The sequence below is a fragment of the Erithacus rubecula genome (assembly GCF_903797595.1).
Source record: "Erithacus rubecula genome assembly, contig: scaffold_735_arrow_ctg1, whole genome shotgun sequence".
Taxonomy (NCBI): domain Eukaryota; kingdom Metazoa; phylum Chordata; class Aves; order Passeriformes; family Muscicapidae; genus Erithacus; species Erithacus rubecula.
The window spans coordinates 436-19,144 of NW_027635605.1; the positions used below are offsets into that span (position 1 = coordinate 436).

At 63.0% G+C, this 18,709-nt stretch overlaps 2 protein-coding genes and 1 long non-coding RNA gene across 3 annotated transcripts; 1 reads left to right on the top strand and 2 right to left on the bottom strand.

The window, feature by feature from the left end:
• Positions 1-456: 456 nt before the first annotated feature.
• On the top strand, positions 457-10,735 carry TRAPPC14 (trafficking protein particle complex subunit 14; the record flags this gene model as incomplete). Its single annotated transcript, XM_079333027.1, has 7 exons — positions 457-467; positions 582-729; positions 1,549-1,631; positions 4,589-4,749; positions 5,838-5,965; positions 7,495-7,676; positions 10,578-10,735. Coding segments are annotated over 7 exons (870 nt in total), but the record flags the coding sequence as incomplete, so codon positions are not given.
• Positions 1,638-2,623, bottom strand: LOC306816610. Its single transcript, XR_013777730.1, has 3 exons — positions 2,479-2,623; positions 2,140-2,418; positions 1,638-1,931 (listed from the first exon to the last, which is right to left on the bottom strand). It is a non-coding gene; the product is annotated as an uncharacterized lncRNA (long non-coding RNA).
• A 1,270-nt stretch (positions 10,736-12,005) lies between the features above and the next one.
• Positions 12,006-18,116, bottom strand: LAMTOR4 (late endosomal/lysosomal adaptor, MAPK and MTOR activator 4). The gene is made up of 4 exons (XM_079333022.1): positions 17,977-18,116; positions 17,682-17,762; positions 14,528-14,645; positions 12,006-12,225 (listed from the first exon to the last, which is right to left on the bottom strand). Exons 1-4 carry the CDS (start codon positions 17,977-17,979, stop codon positions 12,128-12,130), a joined length of 300 nt encoding a protein of 99 aa, XP_079189148.1. The 5' UTR covers positions 17,980-18,116; the 3' UTR covers positions 12,006-12,127.
• Positions 18,117-18,709: the final 593 nt, after the last annotated feature.

Genomic DNA, 18,709 nt, shown 5'->3' on the forward strand with positions numbered 1-18,709 from the left:
CCCTGAGTGTCCCCTGTCCCTGAGTGTCCCCTGAGTGTCCCCCTGTCCCCTGTCCCTCAGCCACCACTCAGGTGAGGTCCCCGTGGGCGCTTTCTGCCGTGTCCCCGGCTGTCACTGGCGGTGGCCGTGTCCCCTGAGTGTCCCCTGAGTGTCCCCTGTCCCTGAGTGTCCCCTGAGTGTCCCCTGTCCCTGAGTGCCCCTGAGTGTCCCCTGTCCCTGAGTGTCCCCTGAGTGTCCCCTGTCCCTGAGTGTCCCCTGAGTGTCCCCTGAGTGTCCCCATGTCCCCTGTCCCTCAGCCACCACTCAGGTGAGGTCCCCGTGGGCGCTTTCTGCCGTGTCCCCGGCTGTCACTGGCGGTGGCCGTGTCCCCTGAGTGTCCCCTGTCCCTGAGTGTCCCCTGTCCCCTGAGTGTCCCCTGAGTGTCCCCTGAGTGTCCCCCTGTCCCCTGTCCCTCAGCCACCACTCAGGTGAGGTCCCCGTGGGCGCTTTCTGCCGTGTCCCCGGCTGTCACTGGCGGTGGCCGTGTCCCCTGAGTGTCCCCTGAGTGTCCCCTGAGTGTCCCCCTGTCCCCTGTCCCTCAGCCACCACTCAGGCGAGGTCCCCGTGGGCGCTTTCTGCCGTGTCCCCGGCTGTCACTGGCGGTGGCCGTGTCCCCTCAGTGCCCTGGAGGAGCAGAACTTCCTGTTCCAGCTGCAGGCGCCAGAGCGGCCCCCGCGCGACGGCAGAGAGGTGACAGGGACAGGGGACACTGGGGACACTGGGGACAGGGGGACACTGGGGACAGGGTGACACTGGGGACAGGGGGACACTGGGGATAATGGGGATATTGGGGATAATGGGGACAGGGGGGGACACTGGGGACAGGGGGGACACTGGGGACACTGGGGACAGGGAGACACTGGGGACACTGGGGACAGGGAGACACTGGGGACAGGGGACACTGGGGACACTGGGGACAGGGGGGACACTGGGGACAGGGTGACACTGGGGACACTGGGGATAATGGGGATATTGGGGATAATGGGGACATTGGGGACACTGGGGACAGGGGGGACACTGGGGACACTGGGGACAGGGGGGACACGGGGACATGGGGGATAATGGGGACACTGGGGACACGGGGGGATTGGGGACACAGGGACAGGGAGGACACTGGGGACACTGGGGACAGGGGGGATAATGGGGACGGGGGGGACACGGGGACATGGGGGATAATGGGGACATTGGGGACACTGGGGACATTGGGGACACTGGGGACACGGGGGGATTGGGGACACAGGGACATTGGGGACATTGGGGACAATGGGGACACTGGGGACATTGGGGACATTGGGGATAATGGGGACACTGGGGACATTGGGGATAATGGGGACATTGGGGACACTGGGGACATTGGGGACAATGGGGACACTGGGGACATTGGGGATAATGGGGATCATGGGGACACAGGGGGGGCTGGGGACATTGGGGACACTGGGGGATAATGGGGACACTGGGGACACGGTGGCACCGCGGTGGCACCGGGGTGACAGAGGTGTCCCCAAGCAGGGCCTGGAGGTGCCGCTGGTGGCCGTGGTGCGCTGGTCAACGCCCAAGCTGCCCTTCACCAGCAGCATTGTCACCCACTACCGGTGAGTGTCACCTGTGTCACCTGTGTCACCTCAGTGTCACCTGTGTCACCTCTGTGTCACCTGTGTCACCTCAGTGTCATCTCTGTGTCACCTCTGTGTCACCTGTGTCACCTGTGTCACCTGTGTCACCTCTGTGTCACCTGTGTCACCTCTGTGTCACCTCTGTGTCACCTGTGTCACCTCTGTGTCACCTCTGTGTCACCTGTGTCACCTGTGTCACCTGTGTCACCTGTGTGTCACCTGTGTCACCTGTGTGTCACCTGTGTCACCTGTGTGTCACCTGTGTGTCACCTGTGTCACCTGTGTCACCTGTGTCACCCCTATTGTCACCTGTGTCACCCCTGTGTCACCCCTGTGTCACCTCAGTGTCACCTGTGTCACCTCAGTGTCATCTCTGTGTCACCTCTGTGTCACCTGTGTCACCTCTGTGTCACCTCTATGTCACCTCTGTGTCACTCAGTGTCACCTCAGTGTCACCTGTGTCACCTCTGTGTCACCACTGTGTCACCTGTGTCACCTCAGTGTCACCTCATTGTCACCTCATTGTCACCTCAGTGTCACCTCAGTGTCACCTCAGTGTCACCTGTGTCACCTGTGTCACCTCAGTGTCACCTGTGTCACCTCAGTGTCACCTGTGTCACCTCTGTGTCACCTCTGTGTCACCTCAGTGTCACCTGTGTCACCTCTGTGTCACCTCAGTGTCACCTCAGTGTCACCTGTGTCACCTGTGTCACCTCTGTGTCACCTGTGTCACCTCAGTGTCACCTCAGTGTCACCTGTGTCACCTCTGTGTCACCTCAGTGTCACCTCAGTCACCTGTGTCACCTCTGTGTCACCTCTGTGTCACCTGTGTCACCTGTGTCACCTGTGTGTCACCTGTGTCACCTGTGTGTCACCTGTGTCACCTGTGTCACCTGTGTCACCTCAGTGTCACCTCAGTGTCACCTGTGTGTCACCTGTGTCACCTCTGTGTCACCTCAGTGTCACCTGTGTCACCTCACCTGTGTCACCTGTGTCACCTCTGTGTCACCTCTGTGTCACCTGTGTCACCACTGTGTCACCTGTGTCACCTGTGTCACCTCAGTGTCACCTGTGTGTCATCTCTGTGTCACCTCTGTGTCACCTCTGTGTCACCTCTGTGTCACCTCAGTGTCACCTGTGTGTCATCTCTGTCACCTGTGTCACCTCAGTGTCACCTCTGTGTCACCTGTGTCACCTCTGTGTCACCTCTGTGTCACCTCTGTGTCACCTCAGTGTCACCTGTGTCACCTCAGTGTCACCTGTGTCACCTCTGTGTCACCTCAGTGTCACCTGTGTCACCTCTATGTCACCTCGGTGTCACCAAGGCTCCCAGACCTTCCCGTGGTGCCACCACCTCATTGTCCCCTCATTGCCCTGGCACTGTCCCCATGTCCCTCTGTTCTCAGAGCCTCTGGAGCTGCTCTGGGGTTGTCCCCACGATGCCACCACCGTGTCCCCACAGTGCCACCTGCTGTCCCTGCTGTCCCCACAATGTCACCACCATGTCTCTACGATGCCACCCTGCTGTCCCCGCTGTCCCCACGATGCCACCACCGTGTCCCCACTGTCCCCGCTGTCCCCATGGTGATACCCTGCTGTCCCCACGATGCCACCACCGTGTCCCCATGGTGCCACTACTGTGTCCCCACAATGCCACCACCGTGTCCCCATGGTGCCACCCTGCTGTCCCCATGGTGCCACCCGCTGTCCCTGCTGTCCCCATGGTGCCACCCCCGTGTCCCCACGGTGCCACCCACTGTCCCCTCTGTCCCCATGGTGCCACCCCCGTGTCCCCACGGTGCCACCCACTGTCCCCTCTGTCCCCACAGTGCCACCCACTGTCCCCACTGCCCCCACGGTGTCATCCCCGTGTCCCCACAGTGCCACCCACTGTCCCCTCTGTCCCCACGGTGCCATCCCCGTGTCCCTGCTGTCCCCAAGGTGCCAGCCCCATGTCCCCGTGTCCCCTCTGTCCCCACGGTGCCATCCCTGTGTCCCTGTGTCCCCGTGTCCCCACGGTGCCACCCCCGTGTCCCCTCTGTCCCCACGGTGCCACCCCTGTGTCCCCTCTGTCCCCACGGTGCCACCCCCGTGTCCCCGTGTCCCCTCTGTCCCCACGGTGCCATCCCTGTGTCCCCGTGTCCCCGTGTCCCCACGGTGCCACCCCCGTGTCCCCTCTGTTCCCACAGTGCCACCCCTGTGTCCCCGTGTCCCCGTGTCCCCACGGTGCCACCCCTGTGTCCCCTCTGTCCCCACGGTGCCACCCCTGTGTCCCCGTGTCCCCTCTGTCCGCACAGTGCCACCCCCGTGTCCCCTCTGTCCCCACGGTGCCACCCCCGTGTCCCCGTGTCCCCTCTGTCCCCACGGTGCCACCCCCGTGTCCCCGTGTCCCCTCTGTCCCCACAGTGCCACCCCCGTGTCCCCGTGTCCCCGTGTCCCCTCTGTCCCCACGGTGCCATCCCCGTGTCCCCGTGTCCCCTCTGTCCCCACGGTGCCACCCGCTGTCCCCGTGTCCCCAGGTTGCCAGCCCCGTGTCCCCTCTGTCCCCACGGTGCCACCCACTGTCCCCGTGTCCCCAGGTTGCCAGCCCCGTGTCGCCTCTGTCCCCACGGTGCCACCCGCTGTCCCCGTGTCCCCGTGTCCCCAGGTTGTCAGCCCCGTGTCCCCTCTGTCCCCACGGTGCCACCCGCTGTCCCCATGTCCCCGTGTCCCCAGGTTGCCAGCCCCGTGTCCCCGTGTCCCCACGGTGCCACCCCCATGTCCCCGTGTCCCCGTGTCCCCACGGTGCCACCCCCGTGTCCCCGTGTCCCCGTGTCCCCTCTGTCCCCACGGTGCCACCCACTGTCCCCGTGTCCCCTCTGTCCCCACGGTGCCACCCCCGTGTCCCCGTGTCCCCTCTGTCCCCACGGTGCCACCCGCTGTCCCCGTGTCCCCAGGTTGCCCAGCATCCGTCTGGAGCGGCCGCGCTTTGTCATGACGGCCACCTGCGAGTCGCCGGTGGTGGCCCTGCAGCGCTTCACTGTCACCTACACCCTGCTCAACGAGCTGCAGGACTTCCTGGCTGTCAGACTGGTCTGGACACCCGAGGCCACTGCTGGTGGGGACACTGGGACACTGGGACAATGGGGACACTGGGACATTGGGGACACTGGGGACACTGGGGACACTGGGGGGATTGAGGGGATTGGGGGGATTGGGGACACTGGGGGGATTGGGGGGATTGGGGACATTGGGGGGATTGGGGACACTGGGGGGATTGGGGACATTGGGGACATTGGGGGGATTGGGGACACTGGGGACATTGGGGGGATTGGGGACACTGGGGGGATTGGGGACACTGGGGACACTGGGGGGATTGGGGACATTGGGGACATTGGGGACATTGGGGGGATTGGGGACATTGGGGGGACTGGGGAGATTGGGGACACTGGGGGGACTGGGGACACTGGGGACACTGGGGGGATTGGGGACACTGGGGACATTGGGGGGATTGGGGACACTGGGGGGATTGGGGACACTGGGGACACTGGGGGGATTGGGGACACTGGGGGGATTGGGGACACTGGGGGGATTGGGGACACTGGGGACACTGGGGGGATTGGGGACACTGGGGACATTGGGGGGATTGGGGACACTGGGGACATTGGGGGGATTGGGGGGATTGGGGACATTGGGGACACTGGGGGGATTGGGGGGATTGGGGACACTGGGGGGATTGGGGACATTGGGGGGATTGGGGACATTGGGGGGATTTGGGACACTGGGGACACTGGGGGGATTGGGGACATTTGGGACACAGGGACACTGGGGGGATTGGGGACATTGGGGAGTTTGGGGACATTGGGGACACTGGGGATGTCAGGGGGATTTAGGATAACAGGGATATTGGGGGACATTGGGGGACACTGAGTGACAATGGGGACACTGAGTGACAATGGGGACATTGGGGACATTGGGGATGCGAAGGGGGCTTGGGGACAAAGAGGAGACCCCAACTCCCAAAACTCCAAAAAAAAAGAGAAGAAATAATAATAAAATAAAAAATCCCCCAAAAATCCCTAAAAAATTCCGAAAAATCCCAAAAAATCCCCTGAACCCCTCTGAAATCCCCAAAATCCCAAATCCCCCCAAAATCCCCAAATTCCCAAAATCCCCAAATTCCCAAAATCCCAACCCCCGCTGCAGGGAAGGCGCGGGGGGCTCTGGACTCGGTGGTTTGTCACACGCCCCTGACCAACCTGGGCTACTCCCGCAAGGGCAGCGCCCGCACCTTCAGGGTGGCATTCCAGGCACTCAGGGCCGGGCTCTTCGAGGTCAGTGCCACCCTCAGTGTCACCTGTGTCACCCTCAGTGTCACCTGTGTCACCATTGCAACCCCAGTGCCACCATTACCCCCGTTATCCCACTGTTACCCCATTCCCAGTATCCCCAGCATCCCCTTCCAGGCACTCAGGGCCGGGCTCTTCGAGGTCAGTGCCACCCCTGTGCCACCCTCAGTGTCACCTGTGTCACCCTCAATGTCACCTGTGTCACCCTCAGTGTCACCTGTGCCACCCTCAGTGTCACCTGTGTCACCATTGCAACCCCAGTGCCACCATTACCCCCGTTATCCCACTGTTACCCCATTCCCAGTATCCCCAGTATCCCCTTCCAGGCACTCAGGGCCGGGCTCTTCGAGGTCAGTGTCACCCCTGTGCCACCCTCAGTGTCACCTGTGTCACCCTCAGTGTCACCTGTGTCACCATTGCAACCCCAGTGCCACCATTACCCCCGTTATCCCACTGTTATCCCATTCCCAGTGTTCCCAGTATCCCCTTCCAGGCACTCAGGGCCGGGCTCTTCGAGGTCAGTGCCACCCTCAGTGTCACCTGTGCCACCCTCAGTGTCACCTGTGTCACCCTCAGTGTCACCTGTGTCACCCTCAGTGTCACCTGTGCCACCCTCAGTGTCACCTGTGTCACCACTGTCACCCCAGTGCCACCATTACCCCCGTTATCCCACTGTTACCCCATTCCCAGTATCCCCAGTATCCCCAGTATCCCCTTCCAGGCACTCAGGGTCGGGCTCTTCGAGGTCAGTGCCACCCTCAGTGTCACCTGTGTCACCCCAGTGCCACCTGTGCCACCCTCAGTGTCACCTGTGTCACCCCAGTGCCACCCCTGCCCCATCGTTATCCCTGTTCCAGTCCATTCCCGATGCTCCCAGTGCCAACCCAGTACTCCCAGTCCCTCCCAGTGCCCCAAATCCCCCCAAAACTCCCTCCCAGCCTCTCCCAGTCCCTCCCAGTCCGTCCCAGTGCCCTCCCAGCCCCTTCCAGACCCCACCCCAGTAATTCCAGTCCCTCCCAATGCCCCAAATCTCCCCAAAACTCCCTCCCAGTCCCCCTCCAGCCCCTCCCAGTTCCCTCCCAGTCAGTCCCAGTCCCTCCCAGTCAGTCCCAGTGCCACCCCAGTAACTCCCAGTCCCTCCAAGACCCCACCCCAGTAATTCCAGTCCCTCCCAGTGCCCCAAATCTCCCCAAAACTCCCTCCCAGTCCCCCTCCAGCCCCTCCCAGTTCCCTCCCAGTCAGTCCCAGTCCCTCCCAGTCAGTCCCAGTGCCACCCCAGTAACTCCCAGTCCCTCCAAGATCCCATCCCGATAATTCCAGTCCCTCCCAGTGCCCCAAATCCCCCCAAAACTCCCTCCCAGCCTCTCCCAGTCCCTCCCAGTCCGTCCCAGTGCCCTCCCAGTCCCTCCCAGACCCCACCCCAGTAATTCCAGTCCCTCCCAGTGCCCCCCCAGTCCCTCCCAGCCCCTCCCAGTGGCTCCCAGTCAGTCCCAGTGACTCCCAGTGGCTCCCAGCTGTCCCAGCACATGAAGCTGAAGCTCCAGTTCACGGCCAGTGTCACCAGTGCCCCCCCCGAGGCGCGGCCGGTGTCCCGCAAGAGCAGCCCCAGTTCCCCGGCCGTGCGTGAACTGGTGGCTGGACTGGGACGCTCCCAGTCCTTCTCCCACCAGCAGCCGGCCAGGAGCCACCTCATGAGGTACTGGGAGCACTGGGAGGCACTGGGGGGGGACTGGGAGGGACTGGGAGGGGACTGGGAGGGACTGGGAGGGGCTGGGGGGGACTGGGAGGGGAGTGGGAGGGACTGGGAGGGACTGGGAGGGGAGTGGGAGGGGCTGGGAGGGGCTGGGAGGGACTGGGAGGGACTGGGAGGGGACTGGGAGGGGCTGGGGGGGACTGGGAGGGGACTGGGAGGGACTGGGAGGGACTGGGAGGGGCTGGGGGGGACTGGGAGGGGACTGGGAGGGGACTGGGGGGACTGGGAGGGGACTGGGAGGGGACTGGGAGGGGGCTGAGGGGGACTGGGAGGGGACTGGGAGGGGACTGGGAGGGGCTGAGAGGGGGCTGAGGGGGACTGGGAAGGGACTGGGGGGACTGGGGGGGACTGGGAGGGGCTGGGGGGGACTGGGAGGGACTGGGGGGGACTGGGAGGGACTGGGAGGGGACTGGGAGGGAACTGGGGGGGACTGGGAGGGGCTGGGGGGGACTGGGAGGGGGCTGGTGGGGACTGGGAGGCGACTGGGGGGACTGGGAGGGACTGGGAGGGGCTGGGAGGGGCTGGGAGGGACTGGGAGGGGACTGGGGGGGACTGGGAGGGACTGGAAGGGGGCTGGGAGGGACTGGGAGGGGCTGGGAGGGACTGGGAGGGGCTGGGGGGGGACTGGGAGGAAACTGGGAGGAGACTGGGAGGGAACTGGGGGGGACTGGGAGGGGACTGGGAGGGACTGGGAGGGACTGGGGGGGACTGGGAGGGGACTGGAGGGGGCTGGGATGTGACAAAGGGACACTGGGGGTGACACAGGGCGGTGCCAGCACTGCCTTGGGTGACACGGGGACACTGAGGGGACACTGAGGGGACATTGAGGGGACAGGGATGTCCCCAGTGCCACTGCCCCAGTGTGGGCCATCACCCCGGGGTGACACGGGGACAGTGAGGGTGACACAAGGAGGTGACACTGAGGTGACACTGAGGTGACACAGGTGACACTTGTCCCCAGGTCGGGCAGTGCCATGGAGCGCCGCGCCATCACCCCGGGGTGACACAGGGACACTGGGTGACACAGGGACACTGAGGGTGACACAGGGACACTGGGGGTGACACAAGGAGGTGACACTGTGGGTGACACAGGGGTGCTGTGGGTGACACAGGGACAGTGAGGGTGACTCAGGGGCGCTGTGGGTGACACAGGGGCGCTCTGGGTGACACAGGGACACTGTGGGTGACACAGGGGTGCTGTGGGTGACACAGGGACACTGTGGGTGACACAGGTGACACACAGGTGACACTGAGGTGACACACAGGTGACACAGGTGACACTTGTCCCCAGGTCGGGCAGTGCCATGGAGCGCCATGCCATCACCCTGGGGTGACACAGGGACACTGTGGGTGACTCAGGGACGCTGTGGGTGACACAGGTGACACAGAGGTGACACTGCTGTCCCTGTCCCAGGTCGGGCAGTGCCATGGAGCGCCGCGCCATCACCCCGGGGTGACACAGGGACACTGTGGGTGACACAGGGACACTGTGGGTGACACAGAGGTGACACTGCTGTCCCTGTCCCAGGTCGGGCAGTGCCATGGAGCGCCATGCCATCACCCTGGGGTGACACAGGGACACTGTGGGTGACTCAGGGGCGCTGTGGGTGACACAGGGGTGCTGTGGGTGACACAGGGACACTGTGGGTGACACAGGGACACTGTGGGTGACTCAGGGGCGCTGTGGGTGACACAGGTGACACTGGGTGACACAGGGACACTGTGGGTGACACAGGGACAGTGAGGGTGACACAGGGACACTGTGGGTCACACAGGGGTGCTGTGGGTGACACAGGGAGGTGACACAGGTGACACTTGTCCCCAGGTCGGGCAGTGCCATGGAGCGCCGCGCCATCACCCCGGGGTGACACAGGGACACTGTGGGTGACACAGGGACACTGGGGGTGACACAGGTGACACACAGGTGACACAGGTGACACTTGTCCCCAGGTCGGGCAGTGCCATGGAGCGCCGCGCCATCACCCTGGGGTGACACAGGGACACTGTGGGTGACACAGGGGCGCTGTGGGTGACACAGGGGTGCTGTGGGTGACACAGGGAGGTGACACAGGTGACACTTGTCCCCAGGTCGGGCAGTGCCATGGAGCGCCATGCCATCACCCTGGGGTGACACAGGGACACTGTGGGTGACACAGGGGTGCTGTGGGTGACACAAGGAGGTGACACTGTGGGTGACACAGGGACACTGTGGGTGACTCAGGGGTGCTGTGGGTGACACAGGTGACACTGAGGTGACACTGAGGTGACACTTGTCCCCAGGTCGGGCAGTGCCATGGAGCGCCGCGCCATCACCCTGGGGTGACACAGGGACACTGTGGGTGACTCAGGGGCGCTGTGGGTGACTCAGTGGCGCTGTGGGTGACTCAGGTGACACTGAGGTGACACACAGGTGACACTGAGGTGACACTTGTCCCCAGGTCGGGCAGTGCCATGGAGCGCCGCGCCATCACCCTGGGGTGACACAGGGACACTGTGGGTGACACAGGGGTGCTGTGGGTGACACAGGGGCGCTGTGGGTGACACAGGTGACACTGAGGTGACACAGGTGACACTTGTCCCCAGGTCGGGCAGTGCCATGGAGCGCCGCGCCATCACCCTGGGGTGACACAGGGACACTGAGGGTGACTCAGGGGCGCTGTGGGTGACACAGGTGACACTGAGGTGACACTGCTGTCCCTGTCCCAGGTCGGGCAGTGCCATGGAGCGCCGCGCCATCACCCTGGGGTGACACAGGGACACTGAGGGTGACTCAGGGGCGCTGTGGGTGACACAGGTGACACACAGGTGACACTGAGGTGACACTGAGGTGACACTTGTCCCCAGGTCGGGCAGTGCCATGGAGCGCCGCGCCATCACGCCCCCCGTGGGCTCCCCCGTGGGCCGCCCCCTGTACCTGCCCGCAGGTGACAGGGCCGTGCTGGCCCTGGACAAGATCGCCAAGAGAGAGTGCAAGGTGCTGGTGGTGCCACCCGTGCAGTGACAGCTGACATGGGGACACGGGGACAGCTGGGGACAGCTGGGGACAGCTTAGGGACAGCTTGGGGACAGCTGGGGACAGCTTGGGGACAGCTGGGGACATGGGGACACCATGGGGACACCACGGGGACATGGGGACAGCTGGGGACATGGGGACAGCTGGGGACACCACGGGGACATTGGAGACACCACAGGGACAGCTTGGGGACAGCTGGGGACACTGGGACAGCTGGGGACAGCTTGGGGACAGCTGGGGACACGGGGACAGCTGGGGACAGCTTGGGGACATGGGGACATTGGAGACACCATGGGGACACGGGGACACCACAGGGACAGCTGGGGACATTGGGGACACAGGGACACCACAGGGACAGGTGGGAACACCATGGGGACAGCTGGGGACAGCTTGGGGACACCATAGGGACAGCTGGGGACAGCTTGGCGACATGGGGACAGCTGGGGACACCATGGGGACACGGGGACACCACAGGGACAGGTGGGGACATTGGGGACACAGGGACACCACAGGGACAGGTGGGAACACCATGGGGACAGCTTGGGGACCTCATTGGGACATCGCTGGGATGGCACCGGGGTGGCACAGACGGTGCTGGGACAGTTTGGGGACAGTCTGGGGACAGTGGGGATGGTGCTGGGGCACTGGGGACAGTTTGGGGACATCCCAGGGTGGCAGGGACACCGCTGGGATGGCACTGGGACATTGGGGACAGTGTGGAGACAGCTTGGGGACATCACTGGGGTAGCAGGGACAGCACTGGGGACAGTGGGGACAGGGCCACCCCCAGTGTCCCCAGAGCCACTTCCAGGACATTGGGGACAGTTGGGACAGGGACCAAGGGGACAAAGCCACCCTCAGTGCCACCTTCAGGGCCTTGGGGACAATGGGGACAGTGCCACCCCTGGTGTCCCCAAAGCCAGGTGACAATGGGAGGGGTCACTGCCACGTGCCATGGAGGGGACCTTGGGGACACTTTGGGGACACAGCCTGGAGCTGTGCCCACGTTTGGGGTCGGGATTTTGGGGACATTTGGGGACATGGGGGAAGAGTCCCTGAGCCAAAGGTGGGGGGAGGGGTTGGGGACATTGGGGACAAGGGTGGCACCTCTGTCCCTGTTATTTATTGCCAATAAAGAGACCTGGATGTCACCTGATGTCACCTGGATGTCACCAAGGGGGTCTAGGTGTCAGCTGGATGTCACCAGAAGGTTCTGGATGTCACCTGATGTCCCCAAGGAAGTCACAAGGCACCAGAGCCACCCTCAGACGTCGTTTATTGTCCCCACGGGGGGATCTGGGGACACTCTGGGGACAGGAGCAGGCAGCCAGGGCGGTGCCACCTCCTCTGGGGACAGTTTGGGGACATCTGGGGACATTCTTCACACGGCCACCGGCTCCTGGGCGTGGTGGTGGCGCTTGACCACGAAGAGTTTCTGTCCCGAGACGGTGACGAGGAGCGAGTGCTCACCAAACACCACTGGGGACAACGGGGACAGTGCCACCCCCGGTGTCCCCAGAGCCACCCTGCTGTCCCCAGAGCCACCCTGCTGTCCCCAGAGCCACCCCCGGTGTCCCCAGAGCCACCCTGCTGTCCCCAGTGTCACCCCCAGTGTCCCCAAAGCCACCCTGTGTCCCCAGAGCCACCCTGCTGTCCCCAGTGCCACCCTGCTGTCCCCAGAGCCACCCCTGGTGTCCCCAGAGCCACCCTGCTGTCCCCAGAGCCACCCCTGGTGTCCCCAGTGCCACCCCCGGTGTCCCCAGAGCCACCCTGCTGTCCCCAGAGCCACCCTGCTGTCCCCAGAGCCACCCCCGGTGTCCCCAGAGCCACCCCCAGTGTCACCCCTGGTGTCCCCAGAGCCACCCTGTGTCCCCAGAGCCACCCCTGGTGTCCCCAGTGCCACCCTGGTGTCCCCAGTGCCACCCCAGTGTCCCCAGAGTCACCCCTGGTGTCCCCAGAGCCACCCTCCATATCCCCAGTGCCACCCTGCTGTCCCCAGTGTCCCCAGAGCCACCTTGGTGTCCCCAGAGCCACCCCCAGTGTCACCCCCGGTGTCCCCAGAGCCACCCCCAGTGTCCCCAAAGCCACCCCCAGTGTCCCCAGAGCCACCCTGTGTCCCCAGAGTCACCCAGTGTCCCCAGAGCCACCCTGTGTCCCCAGAGCCACCCCCAGTGTCCCCAGTGCCACCCTCCATGTCCCCAGGGTCAGGAATGGGGACAATGGGGACAATGGGGACAGGGCCACCCCCAGAACCCTGGGGACGGTGTCTTGGGGACACCGGAGAGCTCAGAACCCCCTAAAATCCCCCCTGGGGACCCTTTGGGGACACCCTGGGGACATTTTGGGGACCCTGGGGACACCCTGGGGACATTTGGGGACATTGGAGATCTCAGAACCCCCTGAAATTCCCCCCAGGGACCCTTTCGGTGCCACTTTGTGACCCTTTGGTGGCACCTGCCACCTCTGGGAACCCCTTGGGAACACCCTGAGGACACTTTGAGGACATTTTGGGGACCCTGGGGACACCCTGAGGACACTTTGAGGACCCTTGGGGACACCCTGGGGACATTCTGGGGACCCTGGGGACACTTTGGGGACCCTTGGAGACACCCAGGGGACACTTTGGACACCCTGGGGACCCTTGGGAACATTTTGGGGACCCACTGAGGACCCCTGGGGACCCATTGGGGACATATGGCAACTCCTTGTGGACACTTGGGGATCCCTGGGGACATTTGGGGACACCCTGGGGACACATTGGGGACACCCTGGGGACATATTGGGGACATTTGGGGACACCCTGGGGACATTTGGTGCCCCTGGTGTCCCTGGGGTGTCTGTCTCCGGTGTCCCTGCTGCCCCCAGTGTCCCCAGGGTGTCCCCGGGGTGTCCCCATTGTGTCCCCAGTGTCCCCATGGTGTCCCCAGTGTCCCCAGGCTGTCCCGAGGGTGTCCCCATTGTGTCCCCAGGGTGTCCCCATTGTCCCCAGGGTGTCCCCAGGCTGTCCCCAGGGTGTCCCTCACCCGAGAGGCGCCGGAAGGGCGCCGTGTGGCCCCGGGGCAGGCGCAGCCCCAGGGTGTCCCCATTGTGTCCCCAGTGTGTCCCCATTGTGTCCCCAGTGTGTCCCCAGGGTGTCCCCAGGGTGTCCCCAGGCTGTCCCCATTGTGTCCCCAGGGTGTCCCTGCTGTCCCCAGGCTGTCCTCATTGTCCCCAGGGTGTCCCCAGTGTCCCCGGTGTGTCCCCAGGGTGTCCCCAGGGTGTCCCCAGGCTGTCCCCATTGTGTCCCCAGGGTGTCCCTGCTGTCCCCAGGCTGTCCTCATTGTCCCCAGGGTGTCCCCAGTGTCCCCGGTGTGTCCCCAGGGTGTCCCCAGGGTGTCCCTGTTGTCCCCAGGGTGTCCCCAGTGCCCCCAGTGTGTCCCCAGGGTGTCCCCCCCGTGTCCCTCACCCGAGAGGCACCGGAAGGGCGCCGTGTGGCCCCGGGGCAGGCGCAGCCCCAGGGTGTCCCTGCTGTCCCCAGGGTGTCCCCATTGTGTCCCCAGGCTGTCCCCAGGCTGTCCCCGGTGTGTCCCCAGGGTGTCCCCAGTGTCCCCAGGGTGTCCCCAGTGTCCCCCCCGTGTCCCTCACCCGAGAGGCGCCGGAAGGGCGCCGTGTGGCCGCGGGGCAGGCGCAGCCCCAGGGTGTCCCCAGGGTGTCCCTGCTGTCCCCATTGTGTCCCCATTGTGTCCCCAGTGTCCCCGGTGTGTCCCCATTGTCCCCAGGCTGTCCCCAGGGTGTCCCTCACCCGAGAGGCGCCGGAAGGGCGCCGTGTGGCCGCGGGGCAGGCGCAGCCCCAGCGCCGTGAGCAGCAGCGCCTGCAGAGCCCCCGCCGTGCGCTCGTCATTCTCCAGCTCCCCCGAGGACTGCGGGAAACGGGGTCGGGGACCCCGAAAATGGGATCGGGGACCCCGAAAATGGGATCAGGGACCCCGAAAATGGGGAAAGGGAACCCAGAAACGGGATCGGGGACCCCGAAAATGGGATCGGGGACCCCGAAAATGGGGAAAGGGACCCCGAAAATGGGGAAAGGGAACCCAGAAACGGGATAGGGGACCGCGAAAATGGGGAAATGGACCCTGAAAATGGGGAAATGGACCCCGAAAATGGGGAAATGGACCCCGAAAATGGGATCGGGGACCCCGAAAATGGGGAAAGGGAACCCAGAAACGGGATCGGGGACCCCGAAAATGGGGAAATGGACCCCGAAAATGGGATCGGGGACCCCGAAAATGGGGAAAGGGAACCCAGAAACGGGATCGGGGACCCTGAAAATGGGGAAATGGACCCCGAAAATGGGATCGGGGACCCCGAAAATGGGATCAGGGACCCCGAAAATGGGGAAAGGGACCCCGAAAATGGGATCGGGGACCCCGAAAATGGGATCAGGGACCCCGAAAATGGGGAAAGGGACCCCGAAAATGGGGAAAGGGACCCCGAAAATGGGATCAGGGACCCCGAAAATGGGATCGGGGACCCCGAAAATGGGATCAGGGACCCCGAAAATGGGATCAGGGACCCCGAAAATGGGATGGGACACCCCGAAAATGGGATCAGGGACCCCAAAAATGGGATCAGGGACCCCGAAAATGGGGAAAGGGACCCCGAAAATGGGGAAAGGGACCCCGAAAATGGGATCGGGGACCCCGAAAATGGGATCAGGGACCCCGAAAATGGGGAAAGGGACCCCGAAAATGGGATCGTGGACCCCGAAAATGGGATAGGGGACCCCGAAACGGGATCGGGGACCCCGAAAATGGGGAAAGGGAACCCAGAAACGGGATCGGGGACCCCAAAAACGGGATCAGGGACCGCGAAAATGGGGAAATGGACCCTGAAAATGGGGAAAGGGACCCCGAAAATGGGATCGGGGACCCCGAAAATGGGGAGGGGGACCCCAAAAATGGGGAGAGGGACCCCGAAAATGGGGAGAGGGACCCCGAAAATGGGGAGGGGGACCCCGAAAATGGGGAGAGGGACCCCGAAAATGGGGAGAGGGACCCCGAAAATGGGATCAGGGACCCCGAAAATGGGGAGAGGGACCCCGAAAATGGGATCGGGGACCCCGAAAATGGGATAGGGGACCCCGAAACGGGATCGGGGACCCCGAAAATGGGGAAAGGGAACCCAGAAACGGGATCGGGGACCCCAAAAACGGGATCAGGGACCGCGAAAATGGGGAAATGGACCCTGAAAATGGGGAAAGGGACCCCGAAAATGGGATCGGGGACCCCGAAAATGGGGAAAGGGAACCCGAAAATGGGGAAAGGGACCCCGAAAATGGGGAAAGGGACCCCGAAAATGGGATCGGGGACCCCGAAAATGGGGAAAGGGAACCCGAAAATGGGATCAGGGACCGCGAAAATGGGGAAATGGACCCTGAAAATGGGGAAATGGACCCCGAAAATGGGATCGGGGACCCCGAAAATGGGATCGGGGACCCCGAAAATGGGATCGGGGACCCCGAAAATGGGGAAAGGGAACCCGAAAATGGGATCGGGGACCCCGAAAATGGGGAAAGGGACCCCGAAAATGGGATCGGGGACCCCGAAAATGGGATCAGGGACCCCGAAAATGGGATCAGGGACCCCGAAAATGGGATCGGGGACCCCGAAAATGGGATCAGGGACCCCGAAAATGGGATCAGGGACCCTGAAAATGGGGAAAGGGACCCCAAAACCCAGGAACAAACGCGGCTCAGGGCACCCCCAAATCTGGGAAAACAGGGGGGGGAATCCCAAAAAAAAAACCCCAAAAAATCCCTAAAAGCAGCTGAGAGCTGAAAAAATGAGAAAACCCCAAAAAAACACCTGAGACCCCCCAAAAAACACCTGAGACCCCCCAAAAAACACACCCGGGACCCCAAAAAAACACCTGAGACCCCCAAAAAAACACCTGGGACCCCCCAAAAAAACACCTGGGACCCCCCAAAAATCACCTGGGACCCCAAAAAACACACCTGGGTGTCCCAAAAAACACACCTGGGACCCCCAAAAAAACACCTGGGACCCCCAAAAAAAAACCTGAGACCCCCAAAAAAACACCTGGGACCCCCCAAAAAAACACCTGGGACCCCAAAAAAACACCTGGGACCCCAAAAAAACACCTGGGACCCCAAAAAAACACCTGGGACCCCCCAAAAACACACCTGGGACCCCCAAAAACACACCTGGGACCCCAAAAACACCTGGGACCCCCCAAAAAAACACCCGGGACCCCCCCAAAAAACACCCGGGACCCCAAAAAAACACCTGGGACCCCCCAAAAAAACACCTGGCACCCCAAAAAAACACCTGGGCACCCCAAAAAAAAACCTGGGACCCCAAAAAACACCTGGGACCCCCCAAAAAAAACACCTGAGACCCCCCAAAAAAACACCTGGGCACCCCAAAACACACCCGGGACCCCCCAAAACACACCCGGGACCCCAAAAAAAACACCTGAGACCCCCCAAAAAAACACCTGGGCACCCCAAAAAAACACCTGGGACCCCCAAAAACTGACCTGGGACCCCCAAAAAAAACCTGGGACCCCAAAAAAAACACCTGGGAGCCCCCAAAAAAACACCTGGGCACCCCAAAAAAACACCTGAGACCCCAAAAAAACACCTGGGACCCCCCAAAACACACCCGGGACCCCAAAAAGCGCCTGGGGAACCCCAAAAATCCCCCGAATTTTGGGAATTCTCAGGTGAAAATCCCCAAAAATCCGGCGCCTCCCAGAGGGAGAAGATGCCAAAAAACCTCCTGGGACCCCCCAAGTTTTGGGGACCCCTCCCCCCTCCATTTCCCATCCCCTCCCCCAAATTTTCCGCAGATTTTTAGGGACCCCTCCCCCAATTTTTCCTCTCCCCTCCCCCCCAGTTTTGGGGACCCCTCCCCCCCTTTCCCCTCCCCCCTCACGGCCAGCACGGCGCCGTCGCTGATGACGAGGTACCCGGCCTGGGCCGGGACCCGCTCCAGGCCCTGCGTCAGCGCCGACGTCTGCAACCAGTAAAAACCAGTAAAAACCAGTATAAACCAGTAAAACCCAGTACGGACCGGTATGAACCAGTACGGACCGGTATAACCCAGTAAACACCACAGTGCCCCGCCAGTGCCTCACCCAACCACACCCCCAGTCCCCCCCAGTCCATCCCAGTCCATCCCAGTCCATCCCAGTTTATCCCAGTTTATCCCAGTTTATCCCAGTTCTCACCATAGCGACGCTCCCACTTCCCTTCCGCTCACGTGACTCACGCTCAGCGCCCGCCCCGCGATCTCATTGGTTGAGAATTTCTCTCGTGACGGCTCCGCCCGCCAATCAGAGCCGGCTGCGGGGTCACGTGTTTAAAGGAGCGGCGAACTCTATGGTTTGGAGGACCGGAAGTGCCGCTCAATCACCCGGCGCGCGTCTCGATGGTTTCCGCCATTAAACCGGAAGTTCCGCTCAGTCCTGCGCTGTTTCTCTCTATGGTTTTCCCGGGGCCGCTCCGTCCTCTCGGCTCCGTCTCTATGATCTCCGAGTCCTCCCGGCTCCGTCTCTATGATCTCCGAGTCCTCCCGGCTCCGTCTCTATGATCCCCGAGTCCTCCCGGTTCCGTTTTTACGATCCCCGAGTCCTCCCGCGCTCTCCCCCCGGCGCCGCGCGTTCCCAAAGTGTCGGAATTTGGGCAAAACGCCCCAAAATAATTTTAAAAAATGGGAGATTTCTGTTCCCACCGTGAGGACAAGCCCACAGCTGAGACCGGCCGTGCGGCCACAGCCTGGGGGGGCTTGGGCATCCTGTGGTAGCCACGCCCATTCCAACGGTAGCCACACCCATTCCCACGGTAGCCACACCCATTTTCACGGTAGCCACACCCATTCCCCTGGTAGCCACACCCATTTCCACAGTAGCCACACCCATTTCCACAGTAGCCACGCCCATTCCCACGGTAGCCACACCCATT

What these genes read in the sequence shown, in the direction of transcription:
- LAMTOR4 (XM_079333022.1), bottom strand. An exon ending in GCGACGGCGCCGTGCTGGCC is followed by an intron (nt 14,646 to 17,681) that starts GTGAGGGGGGAG and finishes CGTTTCCCGCAG; the next exon opens with TCCTCGGGGGAGCTGGAGAA. An exon ending in GCCCTTCCGGCGCCTCTCGG is followed by an intron (nt 12,226 to 14,527) that starts GTGAGGGACACC and finishes CGTTGTCCCCAG; the next exon opens with TGGTGTTTGGTGAGCACTCG.